Source organism: Sphaerulina musiva (assembly GCF_000320565.1).
Source record: "Sphaerulina musiva SO2202 unplaced genomic scaffold SEPMUscaffold_1, whole genome shotgun sequence".
NCBI lineage: Eukaryota > Fungi > Ascomycota > Dothideomycetes > Mycosphaerellales > Mycosphaerellaceae > Sphaerulina > Sphaerulina musiva.
This window is the reverse complement of record NW_016017383.1, coordinates 4351964-4375374: the sequence shown is the minus strand read 5'-3', so window position 1 is coordinate 4375374 and position 23411 is coordinate 4351964. Positions and strand designations below refer to the sequence as shown.

Sequence of the window (23411 nt, the reverse complement as noted above, 5' to 3'; positions counted from 1 at the left end):
GCCGCTTGCATTTGCGACTTCCATGCATCAGGTACCTACATAGGTAGTCCCAGTGATAGCAATACAAATCGAAGGAGGAAACACAACCTGGGCTATCATGGCGACAATGCGCGTGGGGACGAGTAGCAGCAGCAGCATCAGCGCGCCTACATCTCTGCTCTCCTCCCTCTTCACCACCCGCGCCTGCTGCATACACTCGGCCCTGCAAGCTCCAACACAGCGACATTTCTCCTCGACGCCTCGCCCTCTCAACTGGCTTATCCCCAAAGCCGGCGAAACCACCAAATCCCGCAAAGGCCGACCCCAATGCCCCACGGGCGGCAGCACCAAAGGCACGACACTCGTCTGGGGCTCTTACGGCATCCGACTCAAAGACACCGACCGACGCATCTCCGCCTCACAACTCAAAATCGCCGACGAAACCATCAAGAAACGTCTCCGAGGCTTCAAATATCGCCTCTACCATCGCGTCTCGGCAGGTGTTGGAGTCTACACGTCGGGAAACGATCAGAGAATGGGTAAAGGAAAAGGAACGTTTGATTATTGGGCGGCGCGAGTCCCTGTGAGTAGAATTTTGTTTGAATTGGAAGGGACTATACACGAGCAGATTGTGAGAGATGCGTTTCGATTGGCCGGCAATAAATTGCCGGGACAGTATGAGTTTGTGAGGAAAGGAGATCCTCCTGTCATGGGGATTACGAAGTTGGGCGAGGGAGTTACGGAGGATATGTTGAGGAGACCGAGGAGACAGGTTCCTGCTCCGGGACCGAATATGGTGAAGCAGGCGGAGAGAATGCCTGCTACGACGCCGCCATGAAGCCTATGTCATGGACTGTCGCAATGAATCTATCTTGTACAGAAGAATGTGTTCTGCCCATGAAGCATGCGAACAAATAGCTGCATGTCAAGTCATCAAGGACACAATGTTTCACCCCGAGCGTATTTGCTTTCAAAAAGGCCTATGTTCTCAGTCATCCAGCAGCCGATCTTCATGAACGACAGGGTTGTGGAAAGAGTAGCAATGAGGTTGCAATGCCCATCCCTCGGGCTTCATAATTTTTACAATTTGAGAACACCTTGGCTACATAAGAATATTACCTTACTGTAGTGTGGCGCAATATCATGAGGTCGTCATGCCTATCTCGCGCGCGCGCTATCTTATCATATAGCGCTGATTAGGTTCCATCGTGCCCGTATGTCCTTCGTATGTGAGGGTATGTGCATACTGCTGACACCTCGCAGCCATCTGAGAAGCCCGGCGCCACTGCTGTAGACAGCAGGCCATGTCACGCTTTGACGTGGGACCTCCGCTCGCTATATCGTAGTACAGGAAGAGAACGCTGGTTATAGTCACAAGCCAAAGGGGGGTATCTTCATTCAAACTCCATTGCCCATCCGCTGATCGAAGCGATGTCCGCTCAGTAGTGGCATTGGGAACGCCAGTTACATCGCAAGGCAATCAGGGACGTGTCCCAAGGGAACGCTTTAGTGCTCCGTGTGCACATTGCGTGTCCCGTTCTTGATCGTCGTGTACAGTTTGTCGTAAAAGCGTCGAACTAGTACCCGTTGTGATGTGGTACCGGTGCTGGAATCGCAAATGCGCCCGGGTCGAGCTGCAGATCCTTGATGATCCTGCTGTTGCCCAACTGTAACGCGTACAGAAAGTTGTTGATTTCAGTCAAGCACTCCGAACGCGACAAGCCAGACTTGCCCATGGCAAGGGCCGGTGTCAGCTCGTTGAGATCGCGATATCCCTGATTGATTATTTCGCGCCGCTTCTTTTCCGAAATGATGTGGTTGGCGCGCTTCTGATCATCGGTCAAGTTCTCTTTCTTCCTACTGCTGGTGCGTCGCATGTCTTGTGGAGGCAGCATCATCAGTCCATTGGTATATTGCGGTTGTTGTTGTTGTGGCTGCATGTGCGGAGTATACGAGGTATAAATCGGAGCGTGTCCCGACTGATACGTGGTGGCAATGGACTTTCGCCGCTTACTGCTCCCCGCCTCCTCTTCATCCTCAGAATGAGGCTCCTGCTTAACCCCTATGGCACTGGTATCTCTCCGCCGCTTGTTGGAGCCGCCTGACTGGGAAATACCAGACCTGCCGCTCATGGCTGGTCCGGCCCAGGCATCACTATACTGAGGGGTCAATTGAGCAGCATAGCTGTTGCCACCGGTCGTCATTGGTATCCTGGGCTGGCTTTGCCGGAAGCTTGCGTTGCCGCTATTATTAGGTGGCGCACCAGCCGCTTGTGCTGCCAGAGGAATGCCCAGCAGGTTGTTGCTCTTCTGCACGTGGTGGGCGGTATTGTCTGTAAAAGTGCCATTCGCGAAGCTGGTATCACTGCCATATTGGACAAAGGGCCTGCCTTGATGTGCAGGAGTGGGTACATAGGTACCACGCTGCACATCTCCCATTGCCATTTCGAGCAGATTGCCATTGCCATCTCGTTGAGCAGCAGCCGTGCCACTTCGGGAAGGAGAAGCGTGGAGCCATTGTCGGTCACTGCCAAATCCACCTGCGGCGCTTGCATTGAGTCCAGTCATGCTCATAGCACCCCAGGAGGCACCATCCGGCACCAAGGATGTCGTCGTGTCGACAGACGGGCCATTGCGGAATCCGCTCAATGTGTTGGCAGCGGCGACGTCGTTGAGAGACATGGCCTCCCTAGTGTATATGGCCATACCATTGATGTCTCCTGCGGATAAAGTGCTCGCATGGCGTGTGGTGGGGGTGTTGTGGTGGTGGTGGTGGGTGTTATTATTATTATTGCTGAAATTGTTATTATAGTTTGCGCCGCCTTCATGTGACGAGTTGGCTTGTGCAGGCGAACTCAATTGATGCGATGAAGGGCCGACTGCACTACTGCCCGCAGTCGAAGGCGGTTCTTCGTAGTAGCCAAAGGCGACATATTTTCCGGTGTTAAAGTCGTCAGGATGCGAGAAGAAGTCGGTCATCAAATTCTGTTCTTGGCCCGACAGAAGCGACTGTCCGTTCGCTGGGGGAGCTTGGTCTAAGTCAAAATTGAAATCGCCTGATCCATCGGATCAGCACCCACAACCACACATACACCACTCATATGACGGCCCGGTGTTTTTGGCGCACCACTTACCCGAGAACTCTTTCGCGCTGCCGTAGACGGCCAGCATGTCAAAGGGTGCATGCGATTGTGGTTGCAATTGCTGATGCTGGTAAGGGTTGTCCATGGCTCTGGGCAAGCCCGAATGCGCTACCTGGACGGCCGCCAGCTTGTCTGATGCTCCCCGGCTTTGCAGCTGCTCAGACTCCTACAGATATTTCCCGTATGCGCGCGGTTGTGGTGGTGATGTGTTTCTCGGATACGAGGGTTGTGAGGCTGCTGGGGCGGTACTACCATTGTAGTCTCTACCTTGCTACACGTTCAACACTCTTGCGTGCGACGGCGATGCTGCGTATCGCCTCGCTTGTCCTTCATGGACAGGTTGCACCAGATTCGTTGCGCCCGTGGTCGCGATCGATGGGCGCGCGCGAGGCGGAGGGTGCGGAGAGGCGGCCGGGCGTTCAGAAGCGATAACGACGGCACGCACGGCGAGGAGCAGTGGCGTCGACGAGGTTGTGGATGGGCAGGCGATCAGTGTGCTGGCAGTAGGGGGTGTCGTCTGGAGCGGTGGGTGTTGAGGCGTCGGTGCGGTGTGGTATGGGTGAATGGTAGAGGAGGGAAGGGTTCGGTGGGCTGGTGTTTCGTGGGAGACGCTGAATTGTCACATGCGTCTGTCTTCACATGTCAAAGCCACCCCAGGACCCACTTCAGTGCTACGACCAGGATCATTCAAGAGAGAATGCGCTCAACACTCAACAGCATCATCACCTGACGACATATCTTTAATCAACATTGACGTGGATTGACTAGAACTTTGACTCTGAAACTACCTTACCTACCGTGAACCTATATTACCTGACCTGCTGCAGGCACCTCTAACAAACAGTGCCAAAGCTAGGTACTGTACCTGATCTTCATAAGAAGTGAAGTTTTGATCGCTTCTGCATGTTGATGACTAAGTACTCTCATTACTCTGCTAATTATTGCTCATTACTAAATCTAGCCTAGCTTAATACGTGAGCAAATATGCAAAATTTCACTCGTGTAAGTGAGGTGGTGCAAGAGTCATACACCGAACTTCGGCCGAGTTATATTTACAAGTTACAACGACCTCGGGAGTCAACAGTACCAGCCCAGCCTACCAGGTATACAACAACTTCCCAACAGCAGGGGATTTCTCATTGCCAAGGAAAGATTCAAGTTCAATAAGCATACCTGTAGAACGTGCTGCTAGCCAGCATGAAAAAGGAGTATTTTCATCTCTTCCTTCGTAGCAGCATTCCCATTCTTGTTGTCACCGCTGGTTCCGCAAATGGACCAGCCAACTGATCGACGCAGAACCAACTCCATACAGGGTATAAGACAACGACAATCCCATTAAGGTTCAAGAAGGGGAGGAGTATGCTTATGCGCTCATCGGATCACCGGCACAGAGAGAGGGCAAGCAGATATACATATAAGATGATGACAGGCCAACACGAGCAGAGGAGGGTAAGCGGAGGACTTGTTGTCACGAGGAGAAGAAACATATTCATATCGCATCACAAGCACCTACGAGAAAGTCTCTCATTATCCAAGTACATTACTCTCCAACCACGTCAAAAAAAGAAGAAGAAGAAAAAGAAGCTCGAATAACCATGACGACCACCACCACTAGAACCTACCAACTCCCCAACACCAAAACCGAAAACGACCGTCTCGAACTCCAACACAACCTCCTCCTCAAAACCTTCCACGGCCTCTACCGCGCCCCCCTCTCACCCCCCACCATCCACCGCGTCCTCGACATCGGCTGCGGAACCTGCAACTGGCCCATCGCCTTCGCCCACCAACACCCTCACGCCCACGTCCTCGGAGTCGACATTGAATCCAAACCCGAAGCCCAACAAAAAGCTCCCTTTCCCCAGAATTTCACTTTACACCTCGCCGATCTCGAAGAAGAGGCCACATGGAAAGACTTGGGACAATTCGAATTCATCCATGCGAGATTTCTCGCCGTGGTAGTTCGTGATTGGCCGAAAATGATTCAACGATGTCTGGAACATTTGGCTCCCGGTGGATGGTTGGAGTTGCAGGATTTATATCTTCCTCCACAATGTCTGGATTGTACACCCGAAGAAGCGGCGCAGTCGAAAGTGTTGGAGTGGAGTCGATTGATGGGTGAAGCGAGTTCGAAATTAGGTCTCAAAATGGATACTCCGGGGACGTTTCCGCAGGTGTTGCAAACTGTGGGGTTTCAAGATGTGAAAGGGGAGGATTTTAAGTATTATACGGGTCCGTGGGATGAGAGTTCGGAGGAGACGATGGAGTTCGGGAGGTTGGGTCAGGAGTGTTTGATCATGGGGACTCCGGGGTTTTCCGAGACGTTGTTTACGACGCAGTTGGGGTGGACGGAGCAGCAGCACGCGGAGTATGTGGCCGAGGTGGTGCAGGAGATGCGGGAGGTCAAGTTTAAGACGTTTATTCCGGTGAAGATTTGTTATGGCCGGAAACCTGCTGCTGCTGCGTGATGATTACTCTCTCTCTCTGACCTTCTATATAAGGTAACTTGGAGTGAGAATGGAGTGGCTGGCGTGTGTAGGGGGAGCGATACTTTGATGGAAGTACAATATATATACACTAAACTGGACTTTTACCGGTATGCCATAAATGGGCAGACCGAAAATATCATTCCTTGTGCAACAAATTTGTTGAAATTACTGTCCAACTTCTCTTCTTCATGCCTCTTTTCTCCTAGACAATATCACCATACCATTCATAACCAAATTGCGTACATGTAACATACCTGCGTATGACATCGTTTCGGGCGCGAATATTAGACCTCGTTCCTCTTCCTCCGCCTACTGTTACACTACTTAGTTCCATAAATGTACGAAAAGCTCCAAGAGTCCGGGAACGCTTCCTACACCTGTATATACACAAACGCCGTCAAATTTGGTATACCAATAACGTGGAAGTACAATCACCTTATTAAAGGATCCATACCAGTCTATTCAGCCCTGTGAGCACTAATCAGTCCACTTCCTGAAAATTCCCATTGTTGCCGAATTAATGTCTGACACTGAGCTGTCAAGGCCCAGTCGCTTTGCAAACAAATCCGGAGGACGCCATGCGAGAGATCGCTGGACTATCGCGGTTTGAAGGGGATACAGAAATTTGGAACAGATCCGGAGGAGTCGGGTAAAATCTTGTCGTAAACCAAATGATTGATACACGACCAGCCGAGAGGGAGGAGTAGCGGCAGCGACTGACTGCTACAGTTGGCATGTAGGTTGATTCTTCTACCATGTTTCTCCGCGAATAACCCATCCAGTTCAGACCAGATCGATGCAAAATGTTCCTGATAACGTCTTGTGTAAACCTCAAATCACTCCCTCGGGGCAGGAGGCGAAATGTAAACCAGGAGTCCAATCCTATCGAGGTCGATTGTTGCGTGCACTGTCCAGGTACAATCCAGATAAATCCCATCCATCCATTCATTCATCCATTCAAAGGTAAACTAAGTTACCTAGGTATCGTATCCGGGAGGAAATTTTAAGTCGACCAGAAAAAGAAGAAGCAGAAACAAGAGCTACAAGAAATCAGTCAAGAAGCCAGAGTGTCCATGTCAATGTCCATGTTGTAGACGTCCAATCAATCCAATCCAATCCAGGTGCTGCCAGCAAGAACAACAACAACAACAACAACAACAACAAATGGCCAAAATTTCCCAAAATTTCTCCCAGTGTGCGATGGATCCAATGAAACCCAATTGCCAGGCGGCAAGGTGTACGGCGAACAAAAAGGACCGATAAGGTAGAATTGGAGAAGAAATGTGGCGAAATCCCGAACGAGGTCAACGGGAATGGGAGTGCTTGTTTGTCTTGTATTCCTTGGAGGGCTGTATGGCGTCTTGGAAAGAGAGAGTGGGAGAGAGAGACATATATATATATATATATGTCGCAACCATGGTAGTGGGCTTTGAATAGTAGGTAGGTAAGCATCCTTGGAAAAGTTGGAATGACGGTGTGAACGTGGCGGGTTCATGTTTGTGAGCTGGACCAACGGTCATTCAACGGCTGACATCGCCTCACGGCAAACGGGAAATTGTTCGGCGCCTCATTTTACGTATGAGCACACATATCTCAAGGCAACCAATGAAAATAGAATGAACGATTCGCAGGTCTCGCACCTTGAGTAGTAGACATTTGCCGAGCGTAGTCTATACGCACTCTCTACGGTCTATGTGCTTCGTTGGCAATTAACAACCACGAGGGTGTCCAACGAATTGCGAGGCTATCATCAACAAGCCACGAGAAGACTTGGGGTTCCATGTCTTGGATCATGGCCACACTTTCATACTGCACCAGCCTCCAGTTCAGCAATGCGCTTCTCCCACTCTGGTACAGCCCGCAGCTGCAAGTCGAGCTCCTCTTTCTCGTCCTCCAGCTCGAGTCTCTTCTCAGCATCCAGCCGAGTGAAGACGTGTCCACCCTGGCCATCAAACTGTAGAATCCAGCCGTGGTACCGCCACAGCGACCTGCGATGCGACACGGTCATCAAGGTAATCCCGAGCGCTTTTGCCTCATCGTACATGATCTTCTCCAGTTCCGGCGTCAGCGAGGATGTACATTCATCCAGGATAGCGTACTTGGGTCGGTGATAGAATAGTCGGGCGGCAGCAATGCGCTGTTGGAAGCCAGTGCTCAGTGCCTCTGGCCATTCCTGCTCCACGTTCAGACCGGCAGCGTCCACGTGTGGTCGCCCTCTGGTCTCAATGGGGCTGTTGCCTTCGCCTGCATTGACCGCGTACTGCGCACCAGAATTGCTCAGCAGGGATTCCAGACCAAGCTTCTTCATAATGTGAATTAAGTCTTGGTCAGTGACGCCTTTGGCGCGCATGTCGAGGAGGTTGTCGGGGTATAGGATCTGCTGGCGTAAAGTACCTTTGCTCAGGTATGGGCGTTGCGGCACGTAAAAAATGTCTTCATTTGTTGGTTTCCTGACTCTGCCACCATATACAGGCCACAGCCCTCCCAGTATGCGAAACAAGCTTGATTTGCCGCATCCGTTGGGACCAACGATCAGCATGTGGTCACCTTGCTGAATGTGAAATGATAGGGCTCGAACGAGGATATCGCCGTTTGGCGACACGATCGGGACATCCTGGAATTTGATATCGTCACCCTCTTCGAGTTCACCTCTCCCAGCTAGGATGGCAGCATTTGCTTCCGTCGAGGCTGATGAGACCAAAGCCTTCTCAAAATGACCTCGCTGAATGTCTGCAATGACATCCAAAAGCATGCTTACTCGACTTGTATATCCTGCAAGCTCGCTAATCTCTTTGTACGAGAACATCAGTCTCCCAAAGGCATCGCTCGATTGCAGAAGCAGACGTCGATTGGTGATGAAGGCTTCTGTTTTGTCGCCTGTACCGTGACTTCCTGGTAATGCTCCTGGTAGCTTGAAAAAGACTGGCACACTGCACAATAGAAGGCCCAGAGCTCCCCAAAAGTACTTGACGACGAACTCTTCCATGATGCCATGGTACAGTCTCCGTCGGAGGATCCTGTTCACGTGCCTAATAAGCGTGAAGTATCCTTTGTCTACAGTATCCTTCTCGGCGTCGTGTCCGTCGTAGAGGGCAATTTCTTCGCTGTAATCGATGAGACGAGAGTGCTGTGCTCTAAACTCTCCCTCCAGTTTTGCCTCTTCCGCAACGTATCGTCCAAATGGCGGCGTCAGCGCCCTCATCAGACTCGCGCTCAGCTGCACCATCAGTGACATGGCAAAGAGTCCCTCGCCGCCCACACTCCGAGACAGTGACCAATTGTAGATGACAAGATCAAGGGTGGGTTTAGAGAGGCTCGAGTATAGCTCTGCCAGACTATTGGAGAACTTGGTGACATCCACAGTGATGAGTTGATCTGCGTTCTTGATCCGGTCGTCAAGAGCAGACAGGGTATAGAAGGTCATGTTCCCCAGGTAGAGATTATGGATGTAGTTCGTCAGGCGCGCGCGATAGGATAGAGATAGAGTGGTTTGGTGGTAGGCCAGCATGCTATTCGTGAATGTCGCTGGGACTGCAACCAGCATCCACCATACCAGGCCCTTGAGAAAGGCCTTTCCGCGGCCTCGGACCAGATCGCTAACGAGGCGTCCATCGAGGTAGGAGACATATAGCGAGATCAAGGTCCGCAGAACCAAGAAAATCGAGTGACTCGCAAGTAATCGTGCTTCTTTACTGCGCCATGATGGTATGCATATGCGTAGGAGTCTTCCGAGACTGCGAAAGAACTCTCTGTCCAGCTCGACTTTCTTCTTCTTCTTGCCCGAGTCGTCGCCCCCAAGGCCTTTGCGACGATGGTCAGCTGCTCTTGCTGCAGCCGCCTTCTGCTCTTTGATCGCTCCACGAATACGTTGTATCACAGCGAGCAGAAGAGCAGCATAGATCGACCGAGAGATTTTGGTTCGGTGCGCGACGTAGAGCGACGTGAGGTCACTGAGGATCTGTTTCAGGCCGCGGGTGGAGACGGTCAGAGGGAGGGACTGGACCGCCATATTGACGGCGACGACCTGGTATTTGTGGGGAGAGTATGAAGGGCGGTGGACATTTAGGCGACCAAGTGCATGTGTGCGAGGAGAGGAGTTGTTGTTGTTGTTCACAGGCTGCTGTTGTAGAGGCGATGCTGGAATGATGGTGTGTGTGTGTGTGTTGTGTCTTCACATGATTGAAGCTAGTGCTAGTCCCTCGGTCTCGAGGTGAGAGTGCTCAGTACCTTAGTCAGTGCAGCATCCAACATCCCTGTACTGTCAGTAGTTCTTGGCGAATCACATGCACAAAAATACACCCCCCTCCATCATTCACATAAGCTACCTGACTTCTGACATATGCCCCCCCTCACAAACAATGCCGTCTTCCGATACCATAGCCTCCTCACTTGGCAGATTAAAAATCGACGACAAGATCAAGTCCCGGAAAGCAGAGCCAGCAGAATCATGGGAAGATGAAGTAGGCGAGGAGGAGGAGGAGGAGGACGGCTCCGCCAACCACAACAACGACGACAATAACCAGGAAGAAGAGGACAGGAAAAGCATTTCCACTCCCATCCGACCCAACTTCCCCGGTCCACCTCCTCCCACACCATCCTCGCCCACAGAAGCCCAAAAACGAGACCTGCAATACCAGAATTTCGGGCCATTGAGCTATTATGATACAGGAACCCCACCATCATCATCACTTTCACGTGGAAATAGTAATAGTGGCGGTAGTGGTGACACGCCGCCCGAACGACGTCCAGATAAGACGACCGCAGTGGCATCTCGATTGATTGCAGCCGGGTTGGGACAGCGAGCGCCAAAGCGGACACCAGAGCAGCGTGAATACGATCAGGCGATGAAGGTGCAGGAAAAGAAGAAACGGGACAAGGCAAAAGCAGAGGAGGAGCAAAAGCGGCGAGACACGGAAGCAGCGAAAAAGGCCATCTGGGATGACTGAAGTGGAAAAGTTTGTCTTCATGCAATTGATATACATATATGCACGCTGCGAGACAGTGCCCTAGGGCCCTGAAATGAGAATCTTGGTTCTCATATCCGCAGTTTAACACAAAGGTATGGACTTCAAGGCAAACGTCCGACCGCGAAGCCTCTCAATCGGCTTCAGGGGCATTTGACCTCGAAACTAAACACCGCCTCTCGAGAAATTCAGAGTCATTTTCGAAACGTCGTGCTAGAATGGTAATTGTGGAAGGTCGTCATATTGGGCATTGCATTCAATTCGTGGACTCTTTTACCACTGACAGCTCCAGCTTGGAAATGAGCTGCTCTTGGAAATCGCTTTCACCATGTCAAACTCCGTTGTTCATGACCCTAGAACTTCCCGCCACAAAAAGCGCATACATCGCGTGGACATCTAGTACTCGGCCTGTGCCGGCGCTGCAGCGTCCTCTGCTGGAGCACCTTCTTGCTCCGCCTGTTGCTGCTGCTGAGCGTATGCCTGAGCCTGTGCAGCCTTGGCTCCGTAGTCTTGAGACGATGGTGCGAGAATAGGCTGCTCCTCCTTTGGCTCGATGATGGTGACAGAGTCTGGCAGACCCTTGCCGCCAGCCTTCTCGCCGGCTGGGTCGTTTGGCGATGAAGAAGCGCGCATGATCTTGACCTTGATACCAAGGACACCTTGACGGAGCAGGACGTGGCGGGTGGCGGAGTCGATGAAGTCCTTGGCTGGCTGACCGGAGTGGATCATGAAGCCGTCTGTGAATTTCATGGACTTGGCACGGGCGGCACGCAGCTTGCCACTGACGACAACCTCGCAACCCTTGGCGCCGGACTCCATGATAAAGCTAGCAAGATGTTAGTAGGAATCAGAACAGGATGATCACGATCCCTGCTTACCGAAGGACACCATAGCATGCACGACGAACGGCAAGACCATTGAGGAGCTTGTAGCGGAGAGACTCGCACTGAGCAACAGCAGAGAGACCACGCGACTGGACCTTAGCGGCGTAGAGCGAGACACTGTCAGGAGGGAAGCGGAATCGGTGGGTGATCAAGCTGGTAAGCTGCGACAGTGTCAACTTTGCGCATAGTCCCACATGGAGAGACCTGTACGAACCTCGCGGATTCTGCGTCCTTGCTCACCAAGGACTTCTTGGGTGTGGGTGGCACGGATGATGATGTCGGTCACGGTAGGAGTGACGCGAACCTCGACACCAGAGTATCCTTCCTCAGCGAGCTCGCGCTGGAAGAACTCGTTGAGCTCGGCGTAGAAAACACCGTCGGCGACGAACTTTCTGCGCTTGCTGATGTTGACGCCGCTCACGCCCTGGGCAGGAGCAGTGGATGCCATATTGACTGATCTGCACGAGACTATTCTTCGATATCAGCTACGTTCCTCGAAAGCAAGCTGTGTCAAGATCACGCGCCACCGCCGCTGCTGCCTTGGTGTGAATGTCATGTCGTTGTTGATGCGATTTTCGCTGTCCTGGTTCGTATAATCTCATGATCCTGTTCTTCTGCAAACGCCGCTGCTAGTCTTGGACTGACAGAGAATTGCGCGCACGCCTCTGCGTCTCACAGCAAAGCGAAGCCAGTATCAAAGCAGCTTGTAGTGCTCGAGCAGCTTCGCCATGTATTGCAGCCCCAATGTGTCTTCAAACAAATTCGCACTCCCATCTTCTTCCAGCTCTTTTTCGCTCGGGTGCGGTTTTGCAAAGTGCGGCAGCGGCGGCGGCGGTGCGAGGAGACAGGGGCGTATCCAAGGTGGATGTTCAACAGGAGCTCACCTTTGCTTGAGAAAAGTCCTTGGGTTAGTATGGACAGTCGGGAGTCGAAGTGAGATGGGCGGCACACAGATACAGACAGTCGAAGTCGAACGCACTGGTGGACACAAATTCGTTAATTGAATGCCAAGCAAAGTGTGCCGATCGCCGACGACGTCCACCCCCCTCCCTCCTCCCTCACTCCCTCACAATGACTCCAGTCTACCTTTTAGCAGTACCTGTATTCACACATCGACAAACAAACGGCAAAACATGACCAACACACCGCTTGTTGCCAGCTACAAATCTCCCAGCGATGCGCGCACCTTTTCTCTGGATGTGCCGCTGCTTCCGCAGTCGGGGAGCGTAGAGGAGAAGACGACATATCTCGCAGGCCTGCGCGCCAACGCTTCGAAGCTGCAGGGCGAAATCAACACTTTCCTCACTCAGAAAATGGACGAGGAGAAAGCTTCCGAGACGGGCAAACCTGGCGCACCTAAGGCAAATGAGGATCGCGAAGAAGACATGTATGGCGAAGAGGACCCTGAGAAGGACGGTTGAGGGGAAGAGTCGAACGTCCACGTCTCCAGTCTAGGTGCTCTATCAATCTATATCGGAAGCCTTTTACATGCCAAGATTTCAGTCATCAATACCCAACGACGCGGCACAACCCATATCCAACAGTGACAATCACCCCATACGCCATCATACTGGCTGGAATGCCTCTCGTCAGGAAATGCCTGACCTGCAAGTAACGCTGTCCCGTTTGCGAGTCCTCCATCATGATTGCAGCTGCGGGGCGTGTTAGTGACTCTTTTCTTGGATTTGGTGTAGGATGACTTACTCATGTTGGGGAATCCACTCGTGGGCAGACCCATTGCAGCTGAAGCCATGAGCACTGAAATCATGACGAGGAGATTAGGAGCCGGGTTCTCCATGCCAGCTCCAACCTCGCGCACTAGAGGAAGAACAATGAGGGCAGCGACTGTATGGCTGATGAAGGTGGCCACGACTCCGATAAGTGCGGCGAATGCACAGACGATTCCGTACAAGGGTAGATGTGATACTTGAGCCGTGATTGACACCGCAATAGTCTTGAGCAGGCCCGAACTGTTGACAGCTTTGCCCAGTGCCAGCCCTCCCGCAGCGAGGATGATGATAGTCCATAGAAAGTTATTGAAATCCTCTTTGGTCAAGATTCCGGTTCCGAAGAAAAGCACGATGGGGATGATGGCGATTACTCCCATGTCTCCGAATATGTGCTCGAGCTGATGGCTAACACACCAAAGGGCAATTGTGACGAGCGTGACAATCGTGATGAACCATTGTACTCCAGTGAACTTGTCCTTCATCGGTCGTATTGGCACAATGGTCGTGTTACGTCCGGGTCGGAAAGTCACGAGCAGCAATACCCATATGAGCAGAATGCTGATGATGCACACTGGCAGGGCGATGAAGAACCAAGTGCCCCACCCGGGTTGTGGCAGCATGTTCTCCAGGGCGATCAAGTTCTGCGGTGAAGCAATGGGCGACGCTGCACCACCCATATTAGATGCTAGGGCGATACCTAACAGCAAGGCTTTCGTCATATCGCTGTCAGAAGGCAGATTCCGTAGTATTGGCTGCATGGGCATTAGTGATTGTCAGCACATCAGCTGTTTCGACTTACCTGAACGATACTGAAGCACAAAACAGGTGCTGCAACATTGCTTATCCACATACTGGCAAACATGGCAACACCCATGCTGGTGAGCAAGACTGTACGTGGCTTCGTCCCTGCTTTGGACAGTACGAATGTTGCCATCATTTTAGCAATGTTATACTTGCTCAACGCGGCAGCAATGGTAAAGCCGCCCAACAGCAACATGATGACAGGCGTCCACATGGATGCGAAAACATAGCCTGCAGCCTGCTTGCTCGTGAGACGACGATTCGGCTTGACGTCTTCCCGCACAACCTGCAACAGCACACACAGCAGTGGCACGAGCAGAGATGTCACAAAGAGTGGTATAGCCTGTCTGATATTAGCAAGTTTACTCACAGCCTCGGACACGAGAGTTGCACATACCTCTGTCGCCCATAGCAAGCTGACGAACACCACAAGTGCCAGACAATTCTGCTGCTCTGGCCGCTCCATGATAGGGACAGACAAGAGAACCGCGAATATGGCAATGATTGCGCACAGAACCCAGAACGTGCCCGTCACCAGGAACTTTGGGCATCTATACTTGCCAATAGGCAGATTCACCTCCTTGGTGGTGCCGTCATCATCGTCGCCTTGCAAGCGTGCTCGTTTGGGATCATTGTCTTGACCGAGCATGGTATTTCGGATTCCCAAATTCGCAGCTTGGGCTTTCCTCTCGATGCCGATCATTTCTCTCCACACCGTGTTACGTTCCCAAACGACGTGTTCGCGCAGGTGCAGACGCAACTCCTGGCGAGCAGCCTCGATATCACCTTTAGTCACAATGCCAGCATACGCTTCTTCTACCTTCTTAAGGTATTCGGATATCCGCTCCATGGTGCTCTGCTGAAACGGCTCGGCAGGTTTGACTTTACTTGCCACATAGGACTTTTTCAAATTGCGATCGAGAATCTTGTCGTACTTCTTCAAGACCTTGTTAAAACCCGTCTCATTGAGCTGGATGAAGGAGCGAAGTTCGCACAGAGTCACGTAGAGGTTAATGGTTCTCTTCTTCAGCGTGATTCCTTCGTCGTAGAGTGCCTGGAGGGCATCGTCGCCAAAATCGATAAAGGCAGTACTCGGCCGTCGTCGAAACTCTGCGGACGACTCGCCATCTGGGTACGTGCCGGTGGCGAGGTCTTTCCGCATAGACCTGTCCAGTGTTGTGGATCTCTCCAGTGTCGACTGGCTCTTAGTCAAAGGAGCATTTTCGTTGTCCTCATCCTCGCTTTCATCTCCCTCCTCGATTCTTGCTGCACGCCGACCGCTGCTCACTGTCGAGCTCTTCCTCCGCTTGCCGGGAAGAGCTCGGAAGATGCTTTGCTGCCGTGCTCGTGCCCACAGACTCTGCCTTCGCTCGCCGCCTTGGCCGTCTGCCTCCCCAGCAGCGTGCTCCGCCTCGAACTCTTCCACATCCCGCAAGAGGGCATCTACTTCTCCCAGAATCTCCAGCTCTTTGATCTGGTAAAAGCTGCAGATCTTCTCCAGCTCATCGTCCAACTTGCGAGTGAAGATTTTATCGGGGTTGTCTAGGTCGCCATTCGTAAGGAGCGGCGAGGACTCGGGATCCTGGTGGTGTGTTGCAGCCTGTCCATTTTGATTCAGCTGCTTCTCGAGCTGGTAGATGAGCTTCTTAAGATTGGAGTAGGCGATGTAGTTGGAAGACCACTCGGGGACGGCGTTGAACTGGATGCTATGCGAGAACTTCATGTCGCGCTCGAGGAGGTCACAGAGCTTCTGCCTGCGCCGCAGTGAGCCTGTTCCAGGTACTAAGGATGGACGCTCTAGCGATGTGGGAGGGCGCGCGGGTGGAGGCAGATCCTCAAGCTCGATTCCCGCGTCTGGTGGTTCTCGTGACCGGGCGAGGTTCGCGGGAGGCGTCGCAGGTGGTCGTCGGTGGTGTCCTGGTCGGTCAATAGTAATGCTCGTCCTACCCCGAGAACTACGCTGCCATTCCTCCAGCGTGGTGACGTGAAGAGCCGTTGCGGCGGCTCTCGTTGCCTGGTAGGTATATAATGTACCTTATGTATGACTATCTGCTATGACAACAGTATTAGGTTCTGACCGCCTGGCTGCAGTGAACGAAGCGGCTGGCAGACGGCGGGATGGTGCTGCTCGGTGGATTTCGAGTTTGGCACTAAACTTTCGATCTAATTCTGGTTTTCTACACCTCCTAGTGGCTGGCTGTCATCGACCCGTGGGGACGGTCAAGGAGGGAGGAGAGGTGGTGGAGGTCGTAGTAGGTGGTAGATTTCTTTTACAGTACCAGTACCTGTATGTACCTACCTCCTACATGTACTTACCTAGTAACCTGCCATGTAATCAATCGTGGCTGAGAGCGTCCCTCACATCCGTGCCCCTTCAGGTCTCTCATCTCAGTCCATCGACACATCACCTACATACCTGACCTGATCCACCGTGTATTTATTCAGGTTGTCATGAGGAGCCAATAGACACGTGGCTGCATCAACGCTGTCTTGGCTCAGTGGCATCAGATACAGGTATACGGTCATATGGACTCGGAGGTGGACAACACCCACGCCACGGCCCCAGCCAACCGTATACATCTGGGAAGCATGGCCATGCCTGTCGAGGGCAATGATGCATCCTCGCCACAGTACCACTCTGTCCTCCCAGCAGACGCCCACCGCTATGTTGTAGGAGTCCTCCAAGGCTACGGGGTCCCACTCGAGAACGCCAATATCGTGGCTCGATGCCTCGTAGCCGCCGACCTGAGAGGTGTGGACACTCATGGAGTCAATCGCATTCCATCGTACGTGGCCCGCATCAGAAGTGGTGTACTTGACGCAGCAGCACAGCCGACACTGAGCGAGATCACGCCTGTCGTGGCCCAGGTCGATGCTCATAATGCTTTCGGATTTGTTGCAGCCCATATGGGTATGGCAAAGGCGATTGATATGGCTCGGGTCTATGGCATCGGTATGGTCAGTGTGAAGCACAGCAATCACTTTGGAATGTCCGCCTGGCTGGTACAGGAAGCAATTGATCAAGGCATGATGAGTCTCGTGTTCACGAACAGCTCTCCCGCATTGGTGAGGATTACATGCGCATGGCTTATCGGAACAAGCAGACATCAACTAACCATACTTGGTGCATTATAGCCTGTATGGGGCGGCAAGAGCAAGCTCATGGGCGTCAGTCCTATTGCCTGTGGAGCGCCAGCAGGAAAAGAGAGACCATTCATTCTGGACATGGCACCCTCTGTGGCCGCACGAGGCAAAGTCTACAAGGCGAAACGGCGTGGCGAGAAGATACCACTCGACTGGGCCCTGGACTCTGACGGAAACTCTACCGATGACCCATCCAAGGCACTAGAAGGTGTTATGCTTCCCATGGGCGGCCCCAAAGGCTCCGGACTCGCAATCAGTATGTCTCGAGAGTGATGATGTGCGATGTGTTCTGACTCGAAACTGCAGTGATGGATGTGTTCTCGGGCGTGCTATCGGGGTCAGCATTTGCAGGCCACGTGACAAACCCGTATGATTCCAGCAAGCCTGCGGATGTGGGCCACTTTCTCGTTGCCATCAAGCCCGATCTGTTCCTGTCTCTGGAAGAGTTCAAAGAGAGAATGGATTATCTTTATAGGCGAGTGGTTGACTCTGATAAGATGTCGGGCGTGGATACCATCTATTTCCCCGGGGAGCGAGGTGAGTCTGAGCAATTCCAACCATGATGCAACAAACAGGTGATGAAGGAAAAAAAAACACGGCCATAACACCTTCGCAGAGCTGATCGCAGAAGAGACACGAAAGATGGGGATCCCGTACGTGGAGGCGGAGATTCAGGCACTCAACGCCGAGGCCGATCGTGTGGGTGCACCACACCTCCAGGTTATGCATCCTTCATAACAAATTCAAACCCTCCGAGATGCCTTGAGATGATAATTGATTCCCTTTCGGACCAGGTGGACCAGGACAAGCAACCAGAATTCTAGATGCTGGTCGACTACTCGGCTGGCTCAACCGTCTCCCCATCCTGCGAGATAAGGTATGTATCAAGCGACGTGTGGGATAGCCTGCTGAGATATTGGCATATTGGCATATTGCATGCACCATACCCAACATAACAACGTGCCAAGTTCCGCCAATAATGGGGATCAGCTACCTCTACCTTATCACATTCTCGGCCATGCAATGGAGTGAATATGGACACGCCCACTGACTGCCCAGGCCCCAGGGACGTTGCGGTTGCCATAAACAGGCTAAATGATCAGCCAATTCGCTGTGGACGAGCCTCGGATATTAATCCGAGCAGCCAGCTGGATAATCAAAGAACGCGGGCGAGACCTACCCTCTCATGGCCTGTCCACTAGTTCTACCTCCTAATGATCCTACCGTCCTCCCGTCGCTACACTACCTTCCAACTTCCCGTCTGCGGCGCCTGTTACAGCCTCGCTTAAAGGTGTATCGGCATCTCGTACTACCACCACTATCCATGTGATGTGGCACCGGGTGTGTTGCATGGAGAGAGCTCCACGTACAGTACCAATGCTCAAATCTCACGCGACAAGTGGACAACGTTTCGTGATACCAACACGAGCCTGACACCTTCTACTTGGCGAATCTTGACCGCCAAGCAGGTTGTTGTGGAGAGAGAGAGAGGGAGGGATTTCTGGCGACGGGAGGGGTCTGTCTATTCATGCCATTTGCATGCCGACAATCCCACCACAACACCGATTCCCCATTTCGAGTGAATGCTTTAGCCTGGAAACGAAGAGAGACAAAGCTTTCCCTCGTCCAACTCTTCGCCAGCTTGGACAGCATCCTAAAAACTGTTCGCCTCCGAGCTATATAGCCTTGGCCACCTTGGCCCGTCTTGTCTCATTTGGGGAATGGTCACGCGCCTCGAAAAAACACGACCACATAGCAACCCTTGTCACACACGTTTTTCCCTCCCAGGCTCCCCCCAACCCTCCAACCCTGCTGGCTGGGAACATCTCACACCCGCCCGCATTTTCACCTCCGCACTTTTCTATCGCCCACGATAATGCGCTTCTGCCGAAGAACGGGGAAAAGATTTGCGTTCTGCATGGCACCCAGGGGGCAGGGATTGTGGATCAATTCCAATCTGACGATACACTGAGATGCAGAAATATACACTACCTAGGACCTAGGTAGGTTCTATTTGGCGAGTAGCGAATGGGGGAGGGGAGGGGGACTGAACAGGACGGGACGGTCTGTACCACCACCGCTGCAAGTACACTGTACACTGTACTGTACAATCTACTGTACTGTATGTACGTACCACCCGTCCCGCGCGCCGCTCACCCATTCGACTAGGGGACGATTGTAGTTGTACTACCTTGGGTCAAAGGTCGCCGTTGAGGTAAGGTAAGGTAGTGTAGTAGTGGTAGTGGTAGTGGTTCACAAAAAAAGTGCAGCATGGACTAGGTATAGGTCAGGTAGTATAACTCCCCTCCCTCCCTCCATCCCTTCCTCCCTCCATCCCTCCACAAGGAAACGGTGCTTGCTTGCTTGCTACTTGTGTGTGAAGAAGACGTTTCTTCTTGATCGTCATCCACACACACACACACACACACACACACACTTTTTTTTGCCTTTTCGTGGCTGCAGCGTTCCTCCTCAAGAGTAGCTCACACCAAGCACCAAGCACCAAGCACCACCCAACGCACTTCCAAGGCCGCCTACCAAGCTTCCACCAAGGTACCTTGGTTAGCCAAGCCCCCAGCCCCAAGATGGGTTTTCTCAATCGCAAGAATCCGGATGCTCCAAGCGAGATTTTGAATTGGCGTCTTTGGTATGGCGTGTTTGGTGAGTAGTGAACCAAAGAGAAAAAAAAAATGACAATTAGGAATATGCTCATGAGGCTAATGTTTGTGGGTTTTTTGCAGTGTTTGGATTGATGGGAGCGGCTCGTGGGGTTGATGAAGGTAAGTAAGAAGACGGAGAGAATGAATTGATAGATCCTTTTCGTACTTCCAGAAAACTAACCTGTTGCTTTCTTCCAGGCCTTATTGGCACGACATCCACCCTCCCGAGTTTCTCCAAGACGTTCGGACTGAAAGATAAAAGTCTCACGAAAGCAGAGCAAGCCGATCGACTCAGCAACATCACGTCCATGGTGCAATTGGGAAGCATCGGAGGAGCGTTGATCGCATTCTATGTTACCGATAAAGTGGGCCGGCTCTGGGCTACGAGACAATTGTGCTTGGTCTGGGTGTTGGGCATTTCCATCTTCTTGGCTGCAGGCAAGAGCGGTCATTTGGGCATGGTCTACGCGGGACGATTCAGTGAGTTCACACGGTTTTTCTGTTGTTCTCGTTGGAGGATGAGGAGATATCGGTCCAGCCTGTTCTAATCACGAGTCTTTCACACAGTTGCGGGATTGGGAATTGGACAGACGACGGTCGTTGCACCGACGTACCTTGCAGAGATCAGTCCCAAGTTCACGCGTGGACTCTGTGTTTGCATGTTCTCGGGATCCGTCTATCTCGGAATCATGCTCGGCTACTTCTCCGTCTGGGGCTGCTCGTTGCACATCTCGCCCGATACGCAAATGCAGTGGGTGATTCCCAACATGTTGCACATCTACTTCGCGGCGATCATATTCATCACTTCGTTCCTCGCGGTCGAATCGCCTCGATGGCTCCTGAAAGTGGGCAAGGTGGAGCAAGCAGTGAAGAATCTTTCCACACTTCGTCATCTTCCCGAGGATCACTGGTATGTTCAGGCCGAGATTATGGATGTCAAGGATCAGCTGGAACGTGAGCGAGAGGCGACCATGGGTACCAAGTGGTATGGAGTGATTCGCGAGCTTGTTGGAACGGCTGCCAATCGCTACCGCCTCATGCTTTCGGTGTTCTCTCAACTGCTCAGTCAATGGTAAGGTTGTGCCATATTCCCACTTGGTGACCTGTGCTGATCAATGTCTTTTCTTGCTTTACAGGTCTGGTGCCAACAGTAAGTATAGTCAACCTACTCGAGCGAATGCATTGCGATCGACTGTGACCTATTTCGGACACTTGCTGACCATCTGATGATCAGGCATTACAATCTATGCGCCAGAATACTTCGCACTCGTTGGTCAGACTGGTTCGAACGAGAAGCTCTTCGCGACGGCCATCTTCGGTGTCGTAAAATTCATCTCTGCACTTCTCTGCGCCTTCTTCCTGATCGACTACGTTGGACGCAAACGTTCTCTGATGATTGGCATCACCCTCCAATTTGTCGCGATGCTGTACATGGCCGGCTTCCTCTTGGCCAATAGCAATGTGGAAGATCTTGATAGCCAGCCCGCACCAATCAAGAGAGCAGCTACGGGTGCAATCGTGATGATCTACTTGAGTGGCTTCGGTTGGGCTATGGTAAGTGCAGCTTCGTCACTCTTGTCCATGTATTGGTTTTTCATACCGCTCTGACACCTCCCACAGGGCTGGAACTCGATCCAATATCTGATCAACTCCGAAATCTATCCACTACGACTTCGAGCGATCGGAGGATCATTCGCCATGACGTTCCACTTCGTCAACCAATATGGCAACTCCAAGGCCGTCCCCGAGATGTTCTTGGGCATGACCCACGGGGGTACCATGATGTTCTTCTGCGCCGTCACCTTGGTGGGCCTGGCATGGGCGTGGTTTTTCTTGCCCGAACTGGCCGGAAAGAGTCTGGAAGACTGTGATGCCGTGTTCCAGCTGCCATGGTATGTCATTGGCCGCAAGGGCAAGCAGTTGAGTGCGGAGATGGTGGGCGCACTCGAGCAGTTCCAGGAGAAATCAGCGATTGAGGAAGCGGAGGTGGTGGAGAATGTGCAAGATGTCCAGCGCAAGTCGTGAGGAGGAGGAGGAAGCCATTGGCACCGGACCAGCCACAGTAGTAACACAAGTTGTCGAAAAAGGTGGTGGGAGTCGGTTTAGAAGAAGAAAATCATCGAAGTACAGGATGTAGTGGACGGTAACGCTCTGACGATGTCATATGACCATGATTCTATGAGGTGTGATACAATTTGTGGGGAAGGCAAGCTCAGCTTGAACTACTGCACCTACCTTACCTTAGCTCTCTATACCCTTCTTGACCCCATCCAAACACATATCAAACCTGTCATACCACCTAGTTTGAATCTGCTCCTCCGCACCGGCACCCACTGACTACACTCATCGCCATAGCCATTGCTACCGCCATCACCACCATGTCAGCTCCAGCAACAACCCGCCTCATGCGCCAATGGCTTCGTCGTGGCTCCCAAGCCAGCATCACGCCCACCATCACACGACAACTGCACCCGCAAGCAGCAGCAGCAACAATCCGACGCGTGGTACCACAAATCGTCCTCTCGCAGCCTCGATGGCTCTCGATATCACACGCCGCCCGAGCGGGCATCATGCCCGAGTCCGAAGACCCCAAACCGCCCAACGACGAGGTCATGGCGCCAGGCAATCAACAGCCGGCACAGCTGAGTGAAGACGAATATCAAGAGCTGTCGGACGTACAGATGGACTTGATTTGCGAAAAAGCAGAGGCGATGCAGGAATCGCGCGAGGATGTGGAGGTGGAGTATTCGGTGAGTCCGTGGACATGTAGACATGCTGCAACAAGAGTTTGTAGGAGCGAGTAGGCAGACAGGACTGACATGTAGTGTCTCTCAACAGGCTGGTGTGTTGAACATCGTTTTCCCGCCCAATGGCACCTATGTCATCAACAAGCAGCCGCCGAACAAGCAGATCTGGCTGTCATCGCCCATTTCTGGCCCCAAACGCTACGACTGGGTGGTGTCGGGGGAAAGCATGCACCAAAAGGAAGGAGGTGGGCAGGGAGAGTGGGTGTATCTGCGTGATGGAACAAGGCTCAATGCACTGTTGAGCAAAGAGTTGGGACTGGCGATTGATCACATCGAGGAGGATATGACTCCTAGCAAGGATGCCACTGAATGAGGTAGATGTGTGATGAGAAATGATGATACTTTGTTCTCTCGGCGGTCCTATCCGCCATTTCATCTTGCCTTGCCTCTCTCTCTCTCTCTCTCTCTCTCTCTCTCTCTCTCTCTCTCTCTCTCTCTCTCTCTCTCTCTCTCTCTCTCTCTCTCCCGTCTCGCTCGCTCTTCCTTCTGCGCTTCTTACTGTCATTGCCGCGGACCCGGTCATCTGCTGTCTAGGCCTCGCCTTGACTTCTTCTGGCAGTTTCCAGCAGCAATGCTGCATGGCCTCCCCTGCTTCTGCCGGGAACGTAGCTTTCATCGTGTAGAAGACTTCCGCCTCTTTTCGCACGACGCTACTTCCCGAAGAGTGGCATCGAGCGAAAACCACCACCTTTCTACAGCACACGAATCCTCGGCGTCAGCTTGCCATTCATCCGTGAACCCACATCAAGCTCTCTCGTGCGTGTGTGTGTGTGTGTGTGTGTGCCGTGTCCATCATATCACATCTCCCACA

The 23411-nt window shown here is 52.4% G+C and overlaps 11 protein-coding genes across 11 annotated transcripts; 7 read left to right on the top strand and 4 right to left on the bottom strand.

The window, feature by feature from the left end:
- Positions 1 to 106: 106 nt before the first annotated feature.
- SEPMUDRAFT_58526 (mitochondrial large ribosomal subunit protein L16) lies at positions 107 to 1124 on the top strand (the record flags this gene model as incomplete). The annotated part of the gene is made up of 1 exon (XM_016909469.1): positions 107 to 1124. One exon carries the CDS (start codon positions 107 to 109, stop codon positions 815 to 817), a length of 711 nt encoding a protein of 236 aa, XP_016765894.1. The 3' UTR covers positions 818 to 1124.
- Positions 1125 to 1679: 555 nt separating this feature from the next.
- Positions 1680 to 1853, bottom strand: SEPMUDRAFT_23294 (uncharacterized protein; the record flags this gene model as incomplete). The annotated part of the gene is made up of 1 exon (XM_016908368.1): positions 1680 to 1853. A coding segment is annotated over one exon (174 nt), but the record flags the coding sequence as incomplete, so codon positions are not given.
- Positions 1854 to 4716: 2863 nt separating this feature from the next.
- Positions 4717 to 5704, top strand: SEPMUDRAFT_58520 (S-adenosyl-L-methionine-dependent methyltransferase; the record flags this gene model as incomplete). Its single annotated transcript, XM_016909468.1, has 1 exon — positions 4717 to 5704. The coding sequence occupies one exon, from the start codon at positions 4717 to 4719 to the stop codon at positions 5587 to 5589; it is 873 nt and encodes a 290-aa protein (XP_016765892.1). The 3' UTR covers positions 5590 to 5704.
- Positions 5705 to 7239: 1535 nt separating this feature from the next.
- On the bottom strand, positions 7240 to 9646 carry SEPMUDRAFT_146726 (ABC_membrane_2-domain-containing protein). The gene has a single exon (XM_016903824.1). The coding sequence runs from the start codon at positions 9617 to 9619 to the stop codon at positions 7415 to 7417; it is 2205 nt and encodes a 734-aa protein (XP_016765891.1). The 5' UTR covers positions 9620 to 9646; the 3' UTR covers positions 7240 to 7414.
- Positions 9647 to 9968: 322 nt separating this feature from the next.
- Positions 9969 to 10556, top strand: SEPMUDRAFT_138430 (uncharacterized protein; the record flags this gene model as incomplete). Its single annotated transcript, XM_016902878.1, has 1 exon — positions 9969 to 10556. One exon carries the CDS (start codon positions 9969 to 9971, stop codon positions 10554 to 10556), a length of 588 nt encoding a protein of 195 aa, XP_016765890.1.
- Positions 10042 to 12409, bottom strand: SEPMUDRAFT_146725 (ribosomal protein S3). The gene is made up of 4 exons (XM_016903823.1): positions 12343 to 12409; positions 11673 to 11926; positions 11453 to 11619; positions 10042 to 11400 (listed from the first exon to the last, which is right to left on the bottom strand). Exons 2-4 carry the CDS (start codon positions 11904 to 11906, stop codon positions 10971 to 10973), a joined length of 831 nt encoding a protein of 276 aa, XP_016765889.1. The 5' UTR covers positions 11907 to 11926; positions 12343 to 12409; the 3' UTR covers positions 10042 to 10970.
- A 162-nt stretch (positions 12410 to 12571) lies between these two features.
- Positions 12572 to 16099, bottom strand: SEPMUDRAFT_146724 (SPX domain-containing protein). Its single transcript, XM_016903822.1, has 4 exons — positions 14387 to 16099; positions 13988 to 14332; positions 13163 to 13940; positions 12572 to 13110 (listed from the first exon to the last, which is right to left on the bottom strand). The coding sequence occupies exons 1-4, from the start codon at positions 15710 to 15712 to the stop codon at positions 12965 to 12967; spliced, it is 2595 nt and encodes an 864-aa protein (XP_016765887.1). The 5' UTR covers positions 15713 to 16099; the 3' UTR covers positions 12572 to 12964.
- SEPMUDRAFT_35929 (uncharacterized protein) lies at positions 12592 to 12879 on the top strand (the record flags this gene model as incomplete). The annotated part of the gene is made up of 1 exon (XM_016908623.1): positions 12592 to 12879. One exon carries the CDS (start codon positions 12592 to 12594, stop codon positions 12877 to 12879), a length of 288 nt encoding a protein of 95 aa, XP_016765888.1.
- A 230-nt stretch (positions 16100 to 16329) lies between the features above and the next one.
- SEPMUDRAFT_146722 (malate/L-lactate dehydrogenase) lies at positions 16330 to 18083 on the top strand. Its single transcript, XM_016903821.1, has 4 exons — positions 16330 to 17055; positions 17125 to 17389; positions 17440 to 17670; positions 17750 to 18083. The coding sequence occupies exons 1-4, from the start codon at positions 16516 to 16518 to the stop codon at positions 17869 to 17871; spliced, it is 1158 nt and encodes a 385-aa protein (XP_016765886.1). The 5' UTR covers positions 16330 to 16515; the 3' UTR covers positions 17872 to 18083.
- A 1507-nt stretch (positions 18084 to 19590) lies between these two features.
- On the top strand, positions 19591 to 22080 carry SEPMUDRAFT_146721 (general substrate transporter). The gene is made up of 7 exons (XM_016903820.1): positions 19591 to 19794; positions 19875 to 19913; positions 19992 to 20273; positions 20361 to 20865; positions 20930 to 20943; positions 21028 to 21347; positions 21414 to 22080. Exons 1-7 carry the CDS (start codon positions 19719 to 19721, stop codon positions 21816 to 21818), a joined length of 1641 nt encoding a protein of 546 aa, XP_016765885.1. The 5' UTR covers positions 19591 to 19718; the 3' UTR covers positions 21819 to 22080.
- SEPMUDRAFT_146720 (Frataxin) lies at positions 22076 to 22967 on the top strand. The gene is made up of 2 exons (XM_016903819.1): positions 22076 to 22543; positions 22632 to 22967. Exons 1-2 carry the CDS (start codon positions 22172 to 22174, stop codon positions 22911 to 22913), a joined length of 654 nt encoding a protein of 217 aa, XP_016765884.1. The 5' UTR covers positions 22076 to 22171; the 3' UTR covers positions 22914 to 22967.
- The last annotated feature ends 444 nt before the right edge of the window (positions 22968 to 23411 follow it).

Excerpts from the sequence above, each read along its gene's own strand:
- SEPMUDRAFT_146720 (XM_016903819.1), top strand. The coding sequence starts at position 22,172 with ATGTCAGCTCCAGCAACAACCCGCCTCATGCGCCAATGGCTTCGTCGT. Across the intron at positions 22,544-22,631 it reads ATGTGGAGGTGGAGTATTCG|GCTGGTGTGTTGAACATCGT; the intron begins GTGAGTCCGTGG and ends GTCTCTCAACAG.
- SEPMUDRAFT_146722 (XM_016903821.1), top strand. The coding sequence starts at position 16,516 with ATGGACTCGGAGGTGGACAACACCCACGCCACGGCCCCAGCCAACCGT. Across the intron at positions 17,390-17,439 it reads AGGCTCCGGACTCGCAATCA|TGATGGATGTGTTCTCGGGC; the intron begins GTATGTCTCGAG and ends TCGAAACTGCAG. Across the intron at positions 17,671-17,749 it reads CTATTTCCCCGGGGAGCGAG|AGCTGATCGCAGAAGAGACA; the intron begins GTGAGTCTGAGC and ends ACACCTTCGCAG.
- SEPMUDRAFT_146721 (XM_016903820.1), top strand. The coding sequence starts at position 19,719 with ATGGGTTTTCTCAATCGCAAGAATCCGGATGCTCCAAGCGAGATTTTG. Across the intron at positions 19,914-19,991 it reads GGCTCGTGGGGTTGATGAAG|GCCTTATTGGCACGACATCC; the intron begins GTAAGTAAGAAG and ends GCTTTCTTCCAG. Across the intron at positions 20,274-20,360 it reads GGTCTACGCGGGACGATTCA|TTGCGGGATTGGGAATTGGA; the intron begins GTGAGTTCACAC and ends TCTTTCACACAG.
- SEPMUDRAFT_146726 (XM_016903824.1), bottom strand. The coding sequence starts at position 9,619 with ATGGCGGTCCAGTCCCTCCCTCTGACCGTCTCCACCCGCGGCCTGAAA.
- SEPMUDRAFT_146724 (XM_016903822.1), bottom strand. The coding sequence starts at position 15,712 with ATGAAGTTCTCGCATAGCATCCAGTTCAACGCCGTCCCCGAGTGGTCT. Across the intron at positions 14,333-14,386 it reads GCTTGCTATGGGCGACAGAG|GCTATACCACTCTTTGTGAC; the intron begins GTATGTGCAACT and ends AATATCAGACAG. Across the intron at positions 13,111-13,162 it reads GAGTGGATTCCCCAACATGA|CTGCAATCATGATGGAGGAC; the intron begins GTAAGTCATCCT and ends CACGCCCCGCAG.
- SEPMUDRAFT_146725 (XM_016903823.1), bottom strand. The coding sequence starts at position 11,906 with ATGGCATCCACTGCTCCTGCCCAGGGCGTGAGCGGCGTCAACATCAGC. Across the intron at positions 11,620-11,672 it reads AAGGACGCAGAATCCGCGAG|CTTACCAGCTTGATCACCCA; the intron begins GTTCGTACAGGT and ends ACACTGTCGCAG. Across the intron at positions 11,401-11,452 it reads GCATGCTATGGTGTCCTTCG|CTTTATCATGGAGTCCGGCG; the intron begins GTAAGCAGGGAT and ends ACATCTTGCTAG.